Genomic DNA, 21,105 nt, shown 5'->3' on the forward strand with positions numbered 1-21,105 from the left:
TTCTTGGAAGCAAAGGTAGATGGTAAAAAAGGTTCTTAGCTGATTGAGACAGACTTAGTCTGGTTCTTCCACATTGTGCATGGATGCAGAGCTTCCAGATGCTAACTAGGTCAAAATTTGGCAGGAAGGGTTGAACAGGAGATTGAAAAAGGTGAGCTGAGCTGTTTCTTCTGACAAATACACAGAAAACTTACCCGTCAGCACTTAGTGAAACACCCTAATCTCTTGTAAAGTAGTTGTCATCTGACAGAGTGCACAGGTCACTAGGTGTATGTGTATACAAGCATGTTCAGTGGGGGGGGGGTGTGCAACTGAGATATACCTGTTCTTAAGAAAACTCTTTATCTCGTGACTTTCATCGGGTGTGACTACAGCTCCCAAGGAGGAAACTTCTTACTTGTCCTCTTGCCTTCCAGCGTTAGTGATTTCAGCACATGCACTAGACAACCTGGGCAAGTGGAGGGAGCGTTGTTTACTGGTGTTGATGTCAACACGGGGCAGTGTGTTTAGTTCACCATGTCCAGCATCTCAATTTCCCAAGTAAAATCACTTTTTTTAGTACTATAGAGGATGTCGCCACCAGAGAAATATTTGATCACTGTGGAAAGATTTTGCAAAATGTGTTTTTGTTGGCAGCATGCACTCTTGTGACTTCCAGACTCTGGACTCTATTCGGTAATCCAAATGACTGGCAGTTGAGTTATTTGCGTTTTATTTTGTGGGGCAGATAAATGTTTGCCATAATTGTACTTTGAACTTACACTACAAAGTTGCTGATGTCCAAGCATGTTCGGTGTAGCACATCAGTCCCAGGTTGGGAAGGAATAGCATTCCATCCATTTTACGATAGAGAAGGTGAGTATAATGGCTACTGCACGAGTATCCCTCCCAGAAGGAGCTCAGCTGTGGTATCCACCCTGCAGAAAGCCAAGTCCTCTGCACTTAGCAGAAGGGATGTGGCAACACAGACAGAGCTCCCACAAAAACGTGCGGCTCTCCAGGTCCCAGGCTGCAGGGAGTGCCGGAGCCATTCACTGGTAAGAGACGGCAGTGGTGGGAACAGCCGTCTGAGCTGTGACCAGGTGGACGATCTGCTCAGCATGGTAGCAGAGCTGCAAGAGGAAGCAGAAAGGTCAAGGAGCAACCAGGAGTCTGAGAAAAAGAGAGACTGGTGGAACTGTGCTCTGCCCAACCTGAGACAGGAACAGGAAGAGCCACAAAAAAAGTCCCAAGATGAAGGGGATTCTGTATCCTCCCCTCACCAGTCGGAGGGCAATGGCTTAAAGGAAAGGAGTGAATGGAGGCACGTCCGTGCTCAGGGCCACAGGCGAACCCCCTCCTTGCCCACCTCGCCTTCCCAGGTGCCTCTGTACAACAGGCGTGAGGCTCTGAATGTGGAAGGCCCATCAATGGATGATGTGGTTGATGGTCCATCTACACCAGAGGTGTTGCCAGGCTCAGAGAGGCCAACCCCTGTATTACGACCACCTTCACGAGGAAGAAGAGGCAGGTTATAGTTGTAGGCAGTTCCCATCAGAGGGGAATAGAGGGTCTGATATGCCGGACAGACCTTCCTCTTAGGGAAATCTGCTGCCTCCCTGGGGCCCGAGTTAAGGACATCGCCAGGAAACTTCCCAGCCTGGTACAGCCCTTGGACTGTTACTCATTATTGCTCTTCCACGTGGGTGGTGATGAAGCCATAACGTATAGTCCAAAGAGACTTCAGGGCCCTGGGATGGTTGGTAAGGGAATCTGGAACACAGGTTATTTTTTCCTCTCTCCTTCCAATTGCAAGCAGTGATATTGGAAGAAGGAGATGTGCCCGGTCTACTAATACGTGGCTCCGTGGCTGATGTCATCACTACAATTTTGGATTTTTTGGTAATGGGATGGCGTACACAGCACTAGGCTTGCTGGCACCAAATGGAATTCACCTTTCTCAAAGCGGTATGAGGGTCATTGCACGTCAGCTAGCAGGGCTCATTGACAGGGATTTAAACTAGACTTGAAGGGGGAGGGGGATAATATCAAGCTTGATCAAAACAAGCTGAGGGCACCTGAAGAGCAGTAGAAAGGAATTCCAGGCCCTTCAACCAGTAAGTCAGATTCATTGAGGGCCGAACTTAAATGCTTCTGTGCAATTGCACGTAGCATGGGGAATAAACAAGAGGAGTTAGTGGTGGGATGAATCCTAGAACTGGAGAGTTGGAATGGAAAGATACAGGCTCTTTAGGAAGGAGAGATAGGGGAGACAAGGAGGAGGTGTCGGTTTCTATGTCTGTGTCCAGCTGGAGCACATGGAGCTGCACCTGGGAATGGATGAGGAGCCTACTGTGAGCATCTGGGTCAGAATTAAAGGGAGGGCAGGGACAGGTGACATTATAGTGAGGATCTGCTACAGGCCACCTGACCAGGAAGACCGAGCGGATGAAGCCCTCTATAGATAGATAGGAGCAGCCTCACGTTCATGAGCCCTGTTCCTCATGAGGGACTTCAACTACCCTGGTATCTGTTGGAGGGACAACACAGCAGGACAGAAGCAATCCTGGAATGCATTGATGATAACTTCCTTCTTCAAGTGATAGAGGAACCAACAAGGAGGGTTGCCATGCTGGACCTTGTTCTCACCAACAAGGAGGGGCTGGTGGGGAATGTGAAGCTCAAGGGCATCCTTGACTGTAGTGACCATGAAATGGTGGAGTTCAAGATCCTTAGGGCAGCATGGAGGATGCTCAGCAAGCTCACTACCCTGGATTTCAGGAGAGCAGACTGTGGCCTCTTCAGGGATCTCCTCAGTAGAGTATGATGGGATAAAACCCTGGACAGAAGAGGGGCCAGAGAAAGCTGGCTAATATTCAAGGATCACCTCCTCCAAGCTCAGGAGAGATGCATCCCAGCAAAAAGGAAGTTGGGCAAAAACGCCAGGAGGCCTGTGTGGATGAACAAGGAGCTCCTGGACAAACTCAGACACAAAAGGGAACCTACAGAGGGTGGAAGCAAGGACAGGTAGCCTGGGAGGAATACAGAGAAATTGTCCGAGCAGCCAGGGATCAGGATAGGAATCAGCATCAGGAAAGCCCTGATAGAGTTAGATCTGGCCGGGGACATCAGGGCAATAAGAAAAGCTTCTATGTGTATGTCAGTGATAAAAGGAGGATCAGGGAAAATGTGGGCCCTCTCCAGAAGGAAGCAGGAGACCAAGTTACCCAGAATATGGAGAAGGCTGAGGTACTCAATGACTTCTTTGCCTCAGTCTTCACTGGCAAGTGTTCTAGCAGCACAGCCCAAGTCACAGAAGGCAAAGGCAGGGACTGGGAGAATGAAGAACCGCCCACTGTAGGTGAAGATGAGGTTTGAGACCATCTAAGGAACCTGAAGGTGCACAAGTGCACGTGACTTCATGAGATTCATAGATTTCTAGGTTGGAAAAGACCTTAGAGATCATCGAGTCCAACCATCCATAATCCCCATTAAACCATATCCCTAAGTAGTTCATCCACCCTGTTCTTAAACACATCCAGGGATGGGGACTCAACCACCCCCCTGGGCAGCCTATTCCAGTGGCTGACAACCCTTTCAGAGAAGAAATACTTCCTAACATCCAACCTGAATCTCCCCTGACTAAGCTTATACCCATTTCCTCTTGTTCTGTCACCCAACACTAATGTAAAGAGCCCTTCCCCCACCTCCCCACCATCCCTTCTCAAGTATTTGTAGGCTGTAATCAGGTCTCCCCTCAGCCTCCTCTTCTCCAGGCTAAACAGCCCCAACTCCCTCAGCCACTCCCCATAAGTTTTATTTTCCAGCCCCTTGACCAGTTTAGTCGCCCTTCTCTGGACCCGCTCCAGGAGCTCAATATCTCTCTTAAAGCGAGGGGCCCAAAACTGGACACAATATTCCAGGTGCAGCCTCACCAGTGCCGAGTACAGGGGCAGGATCACTTCCCTATTCCTGCTGGTTACACTATTCTTGATACACACCAGTATCCCATTGGCCTTTTTGGCCACCTGGGCACACTGCTAAATGTGCCGCAGTGTGCACAGATGCAGCCGCAGTGTGCTGTGTGCTAGATGCAGCCGCAGGGCCTGAGGGAACTGGTAGACGAAGTTGGTAAACCGTTATGCATCATATTTGAGAAGTCGTGGCAGTCCGGTGAAGTTCTCACTGACTGGAAAAGGGGAAACATAGCCCCCATCTCTAAAAAGGGAAAAAAAGGAAGACCTGGGGAACTACAGACCATTCAGTCTCACCTCTGTGCCTGGCAAGATCATGACGCAGATCCTCCTGGAAACTATGCTAAGGCACATGGGAAAAAAGAGGTGATTGGTGACAGCCAACATGGCTTCACTAAGGGCAAATCGTGCCTGACAAATTTGGTGGCATTCTACAGTGGGGTTACAGCATTGGTGGATAACAAAAGAGCAACCGATGTCATCCACTTGGACTTCTCCAAAACATCTGACACTGTCCCATGTGACATCCTTGTCTCTAAACTGGAGAGACACGTATTTGAAGGAGGGACCACTCGGTGGATAAGGAATTGGCTGGATGGTCGCACTCCAAGAGTTGTGGTCAACAGTTAAATGTCGAAGTGGAGGCCAGTGACGAGTGGTGTTCCTCAGGAGTCAGTACTGGAGCCAGTGCTATTTAACATCTTCGTTGGCAACATGGACAATAGGATTGAGTGCACCATCAGCGAGTTTGCTGGTGATGCTGAGCTGCGTGGTGTGGTCAACACGCTGGAGGGAAGGGATGCCATCCAGAGGAACCTTGAGAGGCTGGAGAGGTGGGCCTGTACAAACCTCAGGAAGTTCAACAAGGCCAAGTGCAAGGTGCTGCACGTGGGTCGGGGCAATCCCAAGCACAAGTAGAGGCTGGGCGGAGAATGGATTGAGAGCAGCCCTGAGGAAGAGGACTTGCGGGTGTTGGTTGATGAGAAGCTCAACATGAGCCGGCAATGTGCACTGGCAGCCCAGAAAGCCAACCATATCCTGGGCTGCATCCAAAGAAGTATGGCCAGCAGGTGGAGGGAGGTGATTCTGCCCCTCTGCTCTGCTCTTGTGAGACCCCACCTGCCGTACTGCCTTCAGCTCTGATGTCCTGAACATAAGGACATGGAGCTGCTGGAGCGAGTCCAGAGGAGGGCCACGAAGATGATCCGAGGGCTGGAACACCTCTGCTATAAAGACAGGCTGAGAGAGTTGGGGCTGTTCAGCCTGGAGAAGAGAAGGCTCCGGGGAGATTTTCTGCAGCCTTCCAGTACTTAAAGGGGGCCTACAGGAAAGCTGGAGAGGGACTTTTTACAAGGGCATGTAGTGATAGGACCAGGGGCAATGGATTTAAACTTGAAAGAGGGCGGATTTTTATTAGATCTAAGGAATACATTTTTTACGATAAGGGTGGTGAGACACTGGAACAGGTTGCCCAGGGAAGTTGTGGCTGCCCCATCCCTGGAGGTGTTCAAGTCCAGGTTGGATGAGGCTTTCAGCAATCTCACCTAGTGAAAGATGTCCCTGCCCATGGCAGGGGGGTTGGAACTAGATGATCTTTGAGATCCCTTCCAACTCAAACCGTTCTCTGTTTCCATGATTTTTAGTAAGGCTGAGAGCAGAACCAAGTTCCTTTCAGTCCCCAAGTTCTAACCATTAAACCTCGTTGCCTCTGGGTAATCTTCTATCTTGGTCAGGGATGCTACGTTTTAGAAGCTGCAGCCTTTCTGATAAGGATGTTGTGTCTCCCACCTGAAAATGGCATGGGGTTGACCTTACTACTACAAAGCAACAGTGTAATTTGTGTTTGTTTTGTTCTAGTTGTCTCCCCAGAAACAGAGATATGGTTCCTGGACAGAGCTCTGTATTGGCATTTCCTCACCAAAACCTTCACAGCCTACTACCGCCTGCTCATTACCCATCTGGGTCTCCCACAGTGGCAGTACGCCTTCACCAGCTATGGGGTCAGCCCCCAGGCCAAGGTAGGACAACAGGATCCCGCTTCTCAGTATTTTACATAAATATAGACTGGAAAAACATTGTCCCACCTTTTGACAATCAGTCTGTAGGCTCAAGCGGGCCTCCCTTGTGAGCCATGGAAGGGGCCATGAGTCTTTCCCCTGTAGCATGTTAACAGTAATTTGTTTATGTTAGTGAATTCACTAACATGGTGTTAACTCTGCTTTTCTCACCTAAGTTTGGCTCTACCTTTGACCTCTAATAGCAGGTGATGGAACCCCAATTATTTCTTTACTTTCTTCACTCTGAAGCAAACTTCCACAACTGCTGGCAAGTGAGGATGTGTAAAGCCCTATCATCCTCACAGCTATGCAATGTTTATCTAGGTTTGTTTCTGGGTATAGCACCGAACAAGAGCTTATGGCTCTCAGGGTGGAGAGAAAAGTCCAGGTACACAGCAGACAGAAGCCCAGAGGAAGACTGAGCTTGAACCTTGCCAAGAATATTAATTCCTTTGTGTCCTCCTCAGTTATGAAGGGATGCCTTGATAAAAATGATGCCCCAAAAGAGGCAATTTAAGTGCCAGCAGTCCTAGAAATGGTTATAGGAGAGCTCCAGGTAGAGCCTCATCACCATTCCAGCCCCTTGTTAATATTAAAATCGATATTGTACTCTGCCAGAACCCTGCTGTTAGAGGCTCTTGCTGTTCCTCTGTGCTTGACTAGCCTTTGAGCTCTAACTCTGCTTCCACCTTGTGAGAGGTCAGGGAATGGATCTGACAGCACATAACAGCGCATAAGCCTCTACAATGTCTGTGCATGTTGGCACTCACTGGCACACCTCAGAGAGTGTCCTGTACCTCACCCAGATGTGACAGCTGTCTTCCCAGCACAACATTCCTTGGTCCTGCCTCAGCCCTGTGCGTGCATCAGAACTCCTCACTACATTCTCTGCCAACTTCCCATGTATCAGTGGCTGTAGGATTTGGTTCTTTGTATTTCTAGTGTTGTCGCTGTTACACTGTGCTCTGCTCTATCAGTCAAGGCTGTGCGCATGGTACTTTAGCATATGCCCATGCTCTGCCTTTCTGTAACTTTCCTGCTAGAATGCTTTATGTTGTTCATTATATTCACAAACCTTAGTGAAATCCTTCATGTATTCCCTACTCGTTTGCAGCCTCTGTTAGTTAAAATCCTCCTAGTATGTTAACCATTATAATTTTTAACGGTCTTCAAGAGTGGGATATTAAAGCTGTTCTCCATTAAGCAGCACATGAATAGATTGCCATCTACATTTTGGTGTTGATCTTTTGTTTATCTTGTTCAACAATTTGCTGGTGCTTTCAGTGGAATTTGGAATACCATAACCCCTACAGTTTTATTTCCTGTCTTCTTCAATGGAAAACTGATAGGAAAAACAGTAAGAGATGAGAACCGCAGGGCATAACATTGTGGTGGGGTCTGGGAACAAAAGAAAAAAAAATTTGCTGTGGTCACTTCTGGATGTAAAATCAGGCCAAAGAGAAACAAACCCAAAATCCTGTGTGTAAATGGTTACAAAACCTGCGTTATTGTATGCATGAAAGAAGGAGGGACACTATATTTTGAGAAGTTCAACTAGTTTGGTTCCAATTTGTAAGCACTTTTAAATTCCAGGTTTTTTAATCTTTCCTACTCTCTAAATCTACATAAATGTGGTTTAGTTTCATCCTCTCCCGTTGCTTTTCCTCCTGTGCTTTAAATCAGGAGTTGCTCCTAATAGGAGTTTCACTGCAGCAAAGTGAAAGGTTTGTGTCTGGTTCTCCTCTTCCCCGTCTGAAATGTGGGGCAGTTCCAGGACTGTAGCTGTAGCTGTGCCTTGTGTATCCTTATCACAAGGCACTCTGCGCAGTCCTGGAACTGCAAACTGATAAGTGGTGTGTGGTTAAAATCAGGTCTTAGGGGTGAGGGGGAACACAGTGGAAATGTCTAGCTGCAGTTTGATTTTTAACCTCTTTTCCCCACCATCCTGCCTTTCAGCAATGGTTTAACATGTATAAACCCATAACCATCAACACAGCTCTCCTCTCTGAAGAAGCTGATTCCTTTGTGAACAAGCTGGACCCCAATAAGGTATTTAAAAGCAAGAATAAAACTCCAGTGATCAAAAAGAAACTACCCTCCCAGCCAGCAGGCTCTCAAAAGAGTCACACAAGCACGACCTCCTCCAAGACATCCTCACTAGCTGGGAATTCTTCAAGGAAGTGAGACCCCCAGATGTGAACCCGGACAGCATTTGCAATAAGCTTTGATGTTCTCTGATGCAGAGTCTCAGTGGTTCAGAAGAAGTTCCTTGTGCATGAATAGATGTGCCAATGGGAAACACGTTGCAGCATTTGCATGAAATATAGCCACCATGTACTTCGACATGGGAGGGATGCAGTTCCTGGAGACTCTGATAAAAACTGGAGACATTGATTTTATTACTTCTGCTACTTGCGGCATGTACTTTTCAGAGGGCATGAAGAAGCCCTTGATGTCAGTCCTCTGTAGGGAAGCTTTTTCTCTTGTGCAACTACAGCAGTGAAATGAAAGCAAATGTAAGTCCCTGGTACCTTAATAGACCCATAGTGAAATAGTGTGTGTGAAGATATTTCTGCCATCTCCTTTGAAAGAAATCTGTCCTGACCTTGCATGCGATGGGAGCAGGCTGGAACCCATAGAACAAAGAAATATCTTCCACTTCAGACAGAATTAAACTCCGCACTTGCCTGTGCTCCTTCCAACTTCTGCTCTGAGATTCATTGTACAAAGGGACCTGGGGCTTCAATGTCTCTGCATTGGCCTAGCCACTTGCTCTACAGCCCAGACCACTCCTTGGTCTTTGTGCCATATCTTTTCGGATAGTGACATCTGTGTGATGTCCTTCCCAATGAGCCTGAAGGGAACCAGAAGCTCCAAGATCCCTCATTGCCTCTGCTTTCTCTTCTTGAGGGAACTGCTGAGCCAGGGCAGCTGCAGGTGGGTCAGTGGTGTTAAGTCTCGTAAGTCAGGAGGACCCCTTGGTTTGTCACGCAGTCATTTGCAAAGTTGACCATTCAAACAGCCTTTGTCGCTTGTTAATTGGGCAAGATCTGACCAGGGGCCACTGAGATCCTACAGCCTTAGAAACCCCGATGCTGTTTTCTATACTGTAAGTTCTCAGGTTATAACTACACTTTAACACATCCACTACTGGCTTTCAGTTACATCTGATTGTTTCTGTTACTTTCCTGTGCCATTCTGTCTTCTTAGATGTGCTGGAAACACATGGCAGCAACCAACACATGTTGTGCCTAAGCAGGGAAATTAAAGTCACCATCTTCAAATAAGCATTATTGATTATTTAATAAGCATCATCTTTTATTTATGAAACAGTCACATAATTACATAAGACAGACTTACCTCACAGCGATGTTGTGAGGCTTTCACGAGTATTTGTGTGGCCTTCAGAAAGACAAAGCCACCTTCTAAGTGCTTAATGGTATTTTAATAAAGATTTTGGTATTTTCCTCCAGAGTTTTCGGGTATTTGAAGATGCTTTTGGGACCACATGCACAAGGATGCATAGAGCAGGATGCAGTCTGGATTGTTTGGGGTTTTTTTAATGCAGTGGAGCATCTCGCACTGAGAAAGGATGGGTTACAGTATCTTTTGGCTAATCCCGTTTTGAGCTACTCTGAAGTTCTCTGTTTAGTTTACATGGAGCAAAAGCCTCAGCTCTGTGACAACTGGTCCCGTTCTGTCCTGCACTCACTGTTCAAAACCTCTGCAGCCATCACCCCCAGCTCTGGCATGCTTTGCTGGCCTCCAGCACTGCCCAGGGCCTGCTCTCAAGCGCAGCTGCTGCCTCGCCTGGCAGCTGCCCTCTGCCACCCCCAAATGAGAGAAGATCCTCTAATGCTCTTCAGCTCCCTTACTCCAATGTGCGTCTTGTGCTGGAGGAAGATCTGCTGTAGCTGCTCTGCTAATAAAAGGTCAGTTCTAATGAGGAAGCAGAGATACCAGTACCTACCATGCCACCCCATGCCACAGTAATATATTAGTAATCCTTTTAATAGTGAGATGTGAATGATCATTAAAGCCAGTAAATGCCATTTTCTGGAATTCTGTGCAGTAGTTATGTTCTGTCACTTCCTACTCTTGGAGATCCCTGTGCTGTGTGTTCGTCGTACCCAGCCCTGGGACTGCAGTCACGCACTTGACAAACGTATCATACTTCCTCAAGCGCTTTCTAGAAAAGTTAAGACTGTTGTCACCTCCCTGGGAACAGGCAGCTTCTGACACTGTTTTACTTTTAATCTGATGATACCTCAAACTTGTCAGGCTGTTCCAGGCAGACTTCCTCATTCAGATGGAGGTGGCAGAGTTCCTGCAGGAGCAGGGCAGCCTTTTGCTGTATTTCTTATGCTTTCAGAGTGGAGAAAAGGTTGAGGCTTTTTTATTTCAGTGTCTGAATCCTTTCATATGGTGGTAGTTAAAGTCTAGCCTGTCAGTGATGCCTGGAACCATGACACCAACGTGTTGCAGCAGATCTGTGCCAGGACTCAGGAGACCCTGTGGTTTAGTTTACTAATTCTTTGATGTGTCCTAAATGTTCAGATCAAAAAGAAAAAAAAACAAAACGAATCATGAAAAAAAGTCAGATTCATGTTTTCTATTTCAGACTGTCCTTGCTCTTCTCTGTGCTCTGCCAAACTAGGTGTTTGTTAGGGTGACAGATTAGCAAATGGAAGCACGCCTATGCCCTTGATCCACCAGTGTATCAGTGATCCATCAGTATCTACCTCTTACCAAGAATATTCCAGATCAAAATTGCTTTGATTAAGTTAATTAAGTTGTTTCTGCCAATGTTGGATCCTGTATTTTGATTTCTGTGAACATACAGGTATCTGGAGTCCTGCAGCTCTGCTTTGCTTCTCTCCAGAATATAAGGATTTTTTTTTGGTGGATTTTTACACAGGGAGATTGAGTAATTTCTTCAGGTCACAGACAGGTCTAGCCCTACCCAGTTCTGCCCAGTTTCTCAGAGACCTAGTTTGTCTGGTTAAGCACAGTAGGTTTATTGAAGACTAGTCACTCGCTTCTCCACCTGCAGTGCAGAGGAATGGTGTCCTCTGGCAGCACCATTGCACATGCCCTTACCTACTTGGTTATCCTGTGGCTGTCAGTCCATACATCTACACGGACTTTGCTGTCAGGCCCTTTCTTCGGAGCGTGTGGCCATCACAATGTAGAAATCTGCACCGCTGGCTGTCCTTTCTCATTTAGACTTTCCAGGACAGGTCGATTGTGAAGATCAATGAAGAGTTTGTAAATTAGAACACCAGCAAGACTTCCCAGAACCGGAGCTGTGAGTGGGACCCACCACCAGTGATGTCCAGCCCTAAAATGAAACAGAAGAGGCAGCTTGTGAGCCAGACAAACCACTGCCCTGCTGCTGCGTGGCACAGGGTGAGGTGAGTTGAGTTTGCTGGGGCAGGAGTGAGCTGTGTGAGCAGCGGTGTCAAGTCCCACTGCACATACTGGGCCCTACAACTAGCTTAGACAAATTCTCTGTCCACAGCATAATTGCTGGAGGGAGGGTCATTTTCCCCGTTGGCCTGGAAAAGTGGCCCTGCACTGTCTGCAGGTTTCTTGTTCTCCTACAGAAAGTCTGTGTGATCCTGATGAGTGTGACTGTCAGACAAACAGACAGACACACACATAGTAACATCTGGACCTCCTCTACCAAGCTCTCAAAGATGTTTTCTGGAAATTTAATGAAAATGGGCGGCCAGGACAGGAAACTGCTAATGCCCTCACCATGGGAAAAGCCATAGCATGGCACCATCTTACTAGATAAGGGAAGGCAAGGTTTCATTTCCAGATTCAGACACCTAAATTTAGGAGAGCTATTCAGCAATCCAGCTGTAAATACGTGCTTTCAGGTGTGCTGATTGCTTTCTGGCTCTCTAGTCACTGCAATAAATGACGAAATCTCCAGCTAAGAGGTAGCCAGTTTGGTGCCCAAATTGAGGTATCTGAATGTCGAGGTGAATCCCATGCAGAGAATTGGTGTACCCCAAAATTTGTGTACATACTACATGAGACTTCTCAATGCACAGCCCTTGCTGTCTGAGAATGGAGAACACTCTGCAGCGATACCATCACTTTGTCCAAAGAAAAAGGCTTCAAGACCATTTTATCTTGGACTTACTGCCTCTCTTTGTGAGCTGAGCAGTGTGAAAGCAAAATGGGTCACTCACGTGAAGACGTCCATTCCCCAGCCAGCAATTGCTGTAAAGACCCTGGGGGGCAGGTCCCGAGAGGGGTTTATGGCGTAGCCTGTGTTCATCCCCATCCCCAGGCCGATGCCCAGGACCAGGATACCCGTGAGCAAGGCCTGCGTGCCTTTCAGGGCTCCGTTGTTTTTCTCGTCGTGAATGACCAGAATGCCCAGGAGCAGCATCGCTGTCGCCATAAACTGCAGGAGCAGGAAAGGGAAAACAGGTCAGAAGAGAAAATGGGAAAGGCAGAAGGATCCTGCTTATCAGAGAGGAAAAGACTTCCCAGAATGGAAGAGCAGGTGGGATTCGTGGCCTGCTCAAGTCAAGGAGGACCTCAATGTTATTCCCTCCTCACAGGTGGACTGAAGAAATTTCTTTACTCATTTCCCAGCAAAAACATCTCCACCTCATCACCAAAAACGCTCTAGGACTGATATGAACTTATCAGCACTATCCTCTCCCTCCACCTGTTAAGTTAGAGACATGGGTGATTCTAAGTACTTTATTAAGAGATGTTCATTTAAGTATTTTAAGAGATGCAGAGCCATAACAAACTGCTAACGAGATAAATTTGATCCTCCCTCCCAGGCTGTGTGATGCTTCACATAGCCTGTTGCATTAGCCCTTTCAGGACTAAAAACAGATACTGAATTCTTATCTGGGAAACAATCTCCTGTCTGCGATGGTACATAGCTGGCATTTGTAGATCTGCAGTGCCTAAGACATCTGGAACTGTGGTTTGAATAGATGTGATGACTCCTGTCTTTTTCTGCTTCAGAAGATGCAGGTGGGGAGCCTTGGGCTGCTTGCAGAGATTCCAGCAAAAGCATAAACTCTGCAGCAATAATGCAGAGTCACTGTCACCTGCTCTCTGGTGCAGCAGGGTCACTGCATGCTCCACAGGAGGCTGAGTGATCAGGTCCCCACCTGTAAGCTCTCCAGCTCTCACCGTCCTTCTCATCATGCCCAGGCAAGAATTTTGTCAGCTCAGAGACAAAAGCACAGGCTTCCTCATATTTGAATTGGAGGTGAATCTTCCTTCTCTAGTGTCCCAGTGCTCCATGTCCCCTGAAGCATCCCCTTTCTATCTCTAGGCATCTGGACATTGTGTTGTATGCTGGGAATCAACTGCACACAGTCAACATTGAACTGGTCAGACCCCAGAGGTTCAGTTCAGACAGGCTGTGATCGTGTGAAGAGAGCCCAGGCCCTCTGTGCTGGTGAGGGGCAGCCAGCAGAGCTGCCTGGGAGCGTGGAGCAGGTGTAGGATCCAAGAAGGGGAAGAACAGTTCAGGGAACTGCCCAGAGCCCAGAATAGATAGTTCCTGATATAACTCGGCTTCTCGCTTCTCATTGCTTGGGCAGTGTGCGGGGAACATGTTCAGGGATACTCGGACGAAGCTGCAGAGCAGCCTGCAGCCATTATCTTTTAGCCTGCTCAGCCACCAAGGTGCCTTGGGTCCTGCCTTCAGGCACCTGCCCGGGTGGTGGGCTCCTTGGAGTAGGGCTTGTGATTTTGTCTGCACACGTAGCAGACCTACAGTAGCATCTGTTACCACCCACCTTCTCCTGGCACACCATAGCAGTCCCCACTGACCTCTGTGAAGAAGCCCCCCAGCAAAGATACATGAGGAGCAGGATAAGTGGCGAAGATCGACGCTGTGGCGGTTGGTCCTGTCACTGTGAAGTTCCCCTTGGTGTAATCATACAGAGCATCTAGGAGACATGGGAACGATGGGAGTTAGCAGAGTTCATACCCCCTGGCACATATGCAAGTCCACCCGTTGCAGCCAGCACAGACACCAAGGGGAAGAGAGGCAATGGGAGACACGATGGAGGTGACACACCCCTGGCAGAGCATTATCTCACCAATATCTGTTACCTGCAGACTTTGGTCTGCAGTTACTTCCTTACACCTGCCAGCTCCCTGTCCCTACACCAGGAGCCTGGGGCAGGCTGGATGCTCTGGATGAGCTGTAGGCTTTCATCCCTCTGGCCCTCAGAGACCAAAACATGCTGGAGCCAATGGGTGGTGAGTCCTCTGCTCAGAACTCAAACCTACTGATGACTGCCGTCGTTCTCTTTTCCATGGAGCAGCAGAGTCCCCCAGAGCTCCAGCTATACCTAATGCATGGACATCCATCTAACTCAAGCCCTTGCAGACTCTGGAAACAAAATGCCGACAAAATGCAGCTATTGGCCTTGAGTTGAGGACAGGTTTTAGCAGTGGGAATGCCGTGAGCAAAAGGACCTGTGTTCTCCAGGAGCTGAACATCCTTCCCGGAGATATCCAGGCCCTGCTCTGGCCTTGAGCTATGAAGGTCTATACCACAAGCCGGAAGCTTGCCCTCTCACCCAAACATCATGCTGGGTACTGTAAAAGGAAATATTTTTTGACAAACTATGAGTTAAGACTGAGATGGTGCCCACAGCAACCCCCGTGATAAAAGACACAAGCGTACCGTAGTAGAGGGCAAAGACGGTGGCTGCTGCTGTAAAGGAGCCCAGGAACTGGCCCATCAGATAAGCTGGGAGCTTTCTCCAGGGGAGGTTTCCTAAAATGCAGTGTGTAAGGGTGATGGCAGCGTTCAGATGAGCTCCTGCAAAATCACAGCAAAAGAGAGTGGCCTCAGCCCTGGTGCAGGTGTTTCAGAGCATGCCCATGCCCCGCAGTACCACCGGACCTTGCTCCAGAGCACCCAGACTCTCTCAGGGCAGAGAGAACAACCGAAATGGAGTGAGATCTGTTCTTTTTTGATCCTCTGATCCTTTGTGGATATGACCAGCCATTTCAGAGATTACAAGAAGCCTCCTGTGGCACAAATGAGGCCAAATTACAATGTCAGGAAGCCCTGAAGCTGCCTCTAGAATCTGGCTGAGCTGAAACCCCTTCTCCCACCTTCCAGCCCTCAGCAGATCAGCTCCATCTCAAATGTCACCCGGGACTTGACACCCATGACCCACTTAGCCCACTTCCCCCAGGATGTCTCCACCGGTTCCAAAAGGACAGGAAGACCAAGAGCTGAGTGCTCGTGTGGAAAAATTTTCCTTTCCAAACCAGCCCCAGCCTCAGACATCTCTCTGCTCCAACAATTAAAATGCACAGACTTGCTTTTATTTTCTGCCTACTAGAGCCCTTAATCTCTTCCCCTGGTGTAAGTGAATGCAGAAATTGCACAAGGCAAAGGAAATGCTGTCATGTGAGAGATACCACTCCATGGCCCTGAGACACCACCTCCTGAGTTCGTGTGAGGCATGTGTGCATGGGTGTGGATGATGAGGAGAAAATTTGCATACCATGCCTTGTTGCAACATCAGCAGAAAGCTCTCCTTCGCGATAAATCATTTACTCCCCATGGGTCATATTGGCAGCATGTTTTCAGAGCTCCTTGTCTCCTTGGGCCATGATGGCATGTCCCAGGCATCTAATGGGGGCACTGCTGAAACCCGGCTCTGCTGACGGCAACAGGAGAGGATGGTCAAACCTCTGCCACTGCCCCTGTCCTGCTTGCCCCTGTCTCAGCTCGGGGCATGCATTTGGGCTCAGCATACTGTAGGTATGCGGTGCCTGTCTTGTCTCCTGCTTCTCCTGACCTTGCCACTCCATCACGACACCTTGGCTTGACCTCAGAACTGCCTCCCCCCATGCAGACTTGGCTGTGATCACTGGGTCACAAGGCTAACCCTGGTTATGGTCACCAGACTTGCTCTACTCTTCTTGCCTGGGTACCCTAGGACTGCATTTTTTGCTGCTGAGGGCACTGCCTCATCTTGCCATGCCATCACCCACTGCTCCACAGCCCAATCCTGCTGCCCCCAGTGCGTGTGGCATTTATGATGGGACATAGAGAGGTCCTGCGCTCCAGTGTCCTGCTCACCAGAGATTCCTCCAGCTGCATGGATGCCCAAGGTAACACCAATGCCAAATCCCAAATTGATGCTCAGATGCTGCCCAAAGTCTCCTCTTCCAAGTACCACTTGCGCCACAGAAGACAAGCCAAAGACCTAACTCATGGAAAAAGAAAGAGTGTTAAAAGTGGTGTTATTGCTGTGGCAGACTGAGCTTCTTTGCCACTTTTTCTGCAGTACGAATAAACTCCCAAAGATGGTGAGACTCTAAGGTGCCCACGGTCAGGAAATGGAGTGAGAATGACCCTCCTCTGCAAAAATTGAACAGACAACTGGATTATTCTTCATTGGTGTCCATCACACCTAACCAGGCACTTTCGTCATGGTTGGGTACAGGGAAACAACCCCAGACACCTGCATAGAGGTGAAGGGCTCAGGAGGGATCACTCACACAGCCACAGTAAGGGCATCTGTGCCCAAAGCCAGGGACATGAGCCAGGGCAGCATCACTGCAGATTGCCTGGAGGCAGCACCCAAGCCAGACGGAAGGAGGAAGGGCAAATTCTTCTTGTCTTTCTTTTCCTGGTGTGCAATTTATTGACTAAAAATGTAGTTTGGGCAACACATAGCTCTTTGCTAAACTCTAATTTTGGTAACTTATTCTGGTGAAAAACAAGGAAGGAAATTCTGGTTTGACTTTTGCTTTCAACACATATATTTTCAGTTTGAAAACAGCTAAAGCTTCAATATTTTTTTAGTGACTAAAGAGTGACTAAAGAGAACTGGGAAAAAAATTAAAATAAAAGTAAACACTCTCCAGCAGGAAAAGACATTCAAGAAATTCCTCTGTCCTGAAAATAAATTCTATTTCACTTTTTTAATGTGGTCAGAGGGTGGAAAAATCAGTTCTTTGCTCAGCCCTTACACTGAAATCTGGAGAAGGACAAAGCTTCTCTTGAGGTCTCTGCCTCACATACCACTTAGGCCTTGGATAGTGTATCCTGTTCCTTGAACTCCACCAATGTTTAATCAGGGTGACATGTTCCTCCAAGACAAAAAATGTCAGTCTGTTCTCCAGCATCTAAACTTCTGCTTTGGCCTGTCCTGTTTTGATTCAGATCTTTACCGGCTGCACTGCCTGGATCCAAATTTTATCTCATGTGTCTGCTCTCCCTCTTTCTCTGTCAGACATTGTCAAAATCCCCTGTTCCCCAGAGACACTGTTTGTATCTCCCTCAAATACACAGACCACAGTCTGTACTCTGCACAGAGCTACAGCCTGCATGATCTGAGCCCTTCTCAGTCTGCCTCAGCAAAAGCCCCGAAAAGCAGTGCCTGGGATTGTCCCCTAGCAGATGCCATGCCCTGGCGAAAACTTTGCCTGCTCATTTCTAAGCTTTTCCAAAGCCACATCCAAGAGAAGCCAAATGCATAACACACAGGTTTTGCAGGACAGCACAGGTGCAGAGAGAGGGGTGCAGAGCAGGAGACATGGCTGTTGCAGCCGAACAGCATTATCCTCAAAAGAATACAGGGCATGCCACAGAATCTTATTCAGCAGAGATCCAAACCTCTGATCTCTTCCTCTATTCTCACAGTCCCAAAGTAGCTGATTTTTTTTCCTACCTCCCTAATCCTGTGCTGTTTGGTCCCACTGCCTGGTTCCCTCCTTTGTGAACGTTGCCTGTCTGTTAAAGCAAGAGGCCCTGGCTGAGTGCTATCAGCCAATTAGCAGCCATCCAGGCATCCTGGAGATGCATCCAGCACATTCCCAGTTGCAGATGCTGGATACTATGTTTGGATGCTGGATGCTGTTTGTGGCCAGCCCTTGGTGGAGTCCGTGTGCAGTGTCCCTCCTCCTATTCCATTCCCGTGTGGGGATCAGTGAGGGAAGCACCAATGTGAGCTGCAGACTCCAAAATCTGCCTTGGACTGTCAGAGTGCAGAGAAAAGTCTCCTTCCCATGCTGCTTTCCAGAGACGGCCCCGGCAGGACATCCCTGAACTTGATCTTTATCCCTTAGAAACTTCCACCACCAAAACAAAGAGGGAATGGAAAAGGAAAATGGTTTGCTTAGCTCCTGCTGAGGAGTCACAAATGTCTGTACTCCAACTTCCAATGCGTGCAAAACTACTTGTGTAGTAAGAAGTAAGCTTCAAGGCTGGGTGTGCAATAAAATGTGATAAAAAGCGAACATCCTTTGCACTTGCAGTTGTTGCTCTTGAAAATAAGCACCTTTATCTGTACAGACAGCTGTGTCAAAAGGTCCCCATGCTTACACATATCTTATCTTCCTCCTGTGCAAGTCTCCAGGCACAAGTTATTTGGGTTTCCCCAGCCCTTCCATGCCAGCCTCTGTCCAGTACAAAGCATCTCTCTCAGCCCAGTAGCGCTTGCAAGCGAGGTCCGGGTGCAGTAAGTTCACACAGACACTTGCTGGACTTTTTCGGAGGGAAAATCTCCTTTTGCTGTGTTGGTCCAACACATGAAGGCTCTGGTCCTGGTGGGCACCTCATCTCTGCCAGGGATGAATTCTGACTGCAAAGCCTTCCTTACCCTCTCTGCAAACACCTCCAAAGCAGCCCAAGAGCTCAAAACCACTTTGCTTTTTCTGCATGAAACAGATCCTTCAGCATGCAGGAAGTTTCTATATGGTCTGGATAAGCACTATCCATCTGCCAGCGTAAGAAAACCAAAAGCAAAATCCTGCCATGCTTTGCACCCAGTAAGTACATTTCCTAATGGTGGGTTGTGGCTCGGGAGAGATTCACCGGTGTTCATTACCCTAGGAACCCCAAGAGGAAGACAGATGAATGCTATTCTCCTTTCACAGAGGCTGTCAGTAGGAGAGAAGTCAGGGTCTGCTCCCCAAACCTGTGCAGCACTCCCAACCACACCATCGCCTCTGGCACAGCAGGAAGAGAAGCCTCAATTGACTGCATGGGGTCTTTTGAGGGATTTGGCACAAGCCTTGAGTTGCCCCATCTGACCAGACACTGTTCTTTGTTTTCATTCCCAGACTCTTGCTGGTTTTTCTCCTAGAAGAGAACTGAAACAGTGGCTCATCCTCACCTGCTTCACCCTCTCCCAGCTCCCACCCCTCACCCTCTGCATTGCTTTTTTCCTCCAGAAGGATTTTGACAGCTGGTCTATCTGATGGGAAGCTCCTGCCTCACCAGAGCAGAGGGGAGAGCAGTAGTGACCGGTTGCTGAGCAACCCTGAGGATGTGACAGGAAGCCACTGACCTTACAAAGTGCTGCTGCAAACCCTTACTGTCTCACCCACCTTCCGCACATACACACATGCACTCACGGACAGACACGCCTGGGCCTGTCTCCTCCTTACCATGAGGATGAACATCCCCAGCGCTTCTGCCAGCATCTCCCTGATGGTGCCGCTACGAATCGTGAGCGCCTTCTGAATCTTCTCCAGCATGTTGCTCTCCAGCTCCGCTCTGCAGCCACGGGAGCTCCTGTTGTGACAGCACATTTCATTGTGCTGAGCTGAGTTACCCTTTGAAACCTGGCACCCTCCCTTCACCCCCAGACACCTTCATTCGTTTAGTTAACGATGAACAAGCCAATAAAGTAGCCATTAGCGTCGAAGTCTTCCCGCACACACACGCCATTCTTTCAAATCTGTGCAGTTAAGATGCAATATTTATGCTACAGGGGCATTGCAAACTCTGCCTCTGCCCAGGAGCGGACCATCTCCAGAGCAGTGGAGCTGCAAGTGGCCTTGATGTGCTCCTAAATGCTCTGTTTTTCTCCATAACCTTTTCCACAGGCACTGAACAGGAATTTTGGCTGTGCTTTACGGTGTAACCCACTGGCTGACGGTTTGATGCCATTTTTTTTTTTATCAGATGGGATTAACACCATTTGCCTCTGCTTTGCAGGACTGTTTGGACGCTCAGCCTGCACTGAGGATGCTCTGCCTGGAGCAGGTGTGCACTACAGTCTGCAGCTGGGAAAAGCACACCACCTTGAGTGTTGCTTCAGGTTGAGTATCTGCTCTTGCTGAATACACCTGTGCTACAGCTCCCATCACACTAGCAGAGAGCTTCCCCTCGAGTTCCCTGGTCTGTCCTCTCAACCAGTCTCGGCAATGGTCCCCGGAGACCTTCAGTCTCATCTGGCTGCCAGAGCAGAACACCCTCACTGTCACGATTCCTCTTCCATCTCCTGATTCCCTCTGCTTATCTCCCTGCTCACGAGGTGCTCTTACCTCTCCACAGTGAAAAGGTTCTAATACTTCTGCTTAATCACTGAAAAACTTAAGCCCACTCAACACTCAAGACCTTTTTCTGCGAGCCTTGTCTGGTTCTTTGCTGGTTTTCCTCACCTTCCTGTCAACCTGCTGCAGCTTCTCAGCATGGCTCTGTAGGGGACACGGTGCACAGCTCTGGGGGGTTACCAGCACCGGCCCGATGGGGCACAGTGCTCTGCTCACGCTGCCCTGCCATTGCCTCCCTCTGCACTACCGTGTTGCAAAAGTTTGTGAGATTTCTTTCACGCACAGGACACTAAGCAGCTGTATGGAAGAACCTGGGAAGCTAATTCTTCTCTCTGCTCTGTAGGTGATTCTCTGTCTTGTGCAGGGAAGGTGAAAGCCCTCCTCCAGCAATGGATTAGCTATTGACCTCAGTGAATGCCTGGCTAACCACGCAGTAATTTACTAGTCTGTCTCTGATACTAAGGACCATCTAATCATGACAGATGATAATCATGCTGCTGACAAGGGTGTTCCTACAGCTTATTTCTAGGTGGGAAGGGTTTTTTTGTCCTATGAGTCTGTGAGCCGTACTGTGGCCAATAGATTTTTTCCAGGTCACTTCATTCTCTGCCGTGCAAATGTTTATTGGTGGAGCATACAAACACGGGCCCTGGAGCACCAGGTCAGGGTGGTGACAAGAGCCTTGAGTTTCTTCTGCACGTGGTGATGTACAGCTGACATGTAAAGCTGAGGTCTTGGCATCAGTGTGTATTGGAGATCTCACAGCCTTTCTGAGATGGACATAG

General features: G+C 48.4%; 2 protein-coding genes across 4 annotated transcripts in view; one reads left to right on the top strand and one right to left on the bottom strand.

Annotated features, from left to right (window-relative positions):
* Positions 1–8,651, top strand: part of TPGS2 (tubulin polyglutamylase complex subunit 2) — a 29,947-nt gene extending 21,296 nt beyond the window's left edge. For all 3 annotated transcript variants that reach the window (XM_086629197.1, XM_086629199.1, XM_086629198.1), the window contains 2 exons: positions 5,811–5,971; positions 7,967–8,651. In XM_086629197.1, the coding sequence (XP_086485323.1) occupies positions 5,811–5,971; positions 7,967–8,194 (389 nt within the window). In that variant the 3' untranslated portion in view covers positions 8,195–8,651. The remainder of the gene's footprint in view (positions 1–5,810; positions 5,972–7,966) is intronic.
* Positions 8,652–11,191: 2,540 nt separating this feature from the next.
* LOC104372120 (aquaporin-7) lies at positions 11,192–19,519 on the bottom strand. The gene is made up of 6 exons (XM_009977756.2): positions 19,430–19,519; positions 16,113–16,239; positions 14,697–14,834; positions 13,832–13,950; positions 12,214–12,431; positions 11,192–11,351 (listed from the first exon to the last, which is right to left on the bottom strand). Exons 1-6 carry the CDS (start codon positions 19,517–19,519, stop codon positions 11,192–11,194), a joined length of 852 nt encoding a protein of 283 aa, XP_009976058.2.
* Between the last annotated feature and the right edge of the window lie 1,586 nt (positions 19,520–21,105).

The sequence above is a fragment of the Tauraco erythrolophus genome, chromosome Z (assembly GCF_009769465.1).
Source record: "Tauraco erythrolophus isolate bTauEry1 chromosome Z, bTauEry1.pri, whole genome shotgun sequence".
NCBI classification, from domain to species: Eukaryota; Metazoa; Chordata; class Aves; order Musophagiformes; family Musophagidae; genus Tauraco; species Tauraco erythrolophus.

Coding starts and splice junctions, on each gene's coding strand:
- LOC104372120 (XM_009977756.2), bottom strand. CDS start 19,519: ATGCTGGAGAAGATTCAGAAGGCGCTCACGATTCGTAGCGGCACCATC. Junction 16,240..19,429: donor TGGGGATGTTCATCCTCATG/GTAAGGAGGAGA, acceptor TCCATGAGTTAG/GTCTTTGGCTTGTCTTCTGT. Junction 12,432..13,831: donor TGGGGGGCTTCTTCACAGAG/GTCAGTGGGGAC, acceptor CTGCTCCTGCAG/TTTATGGCGACAGCGATGCT.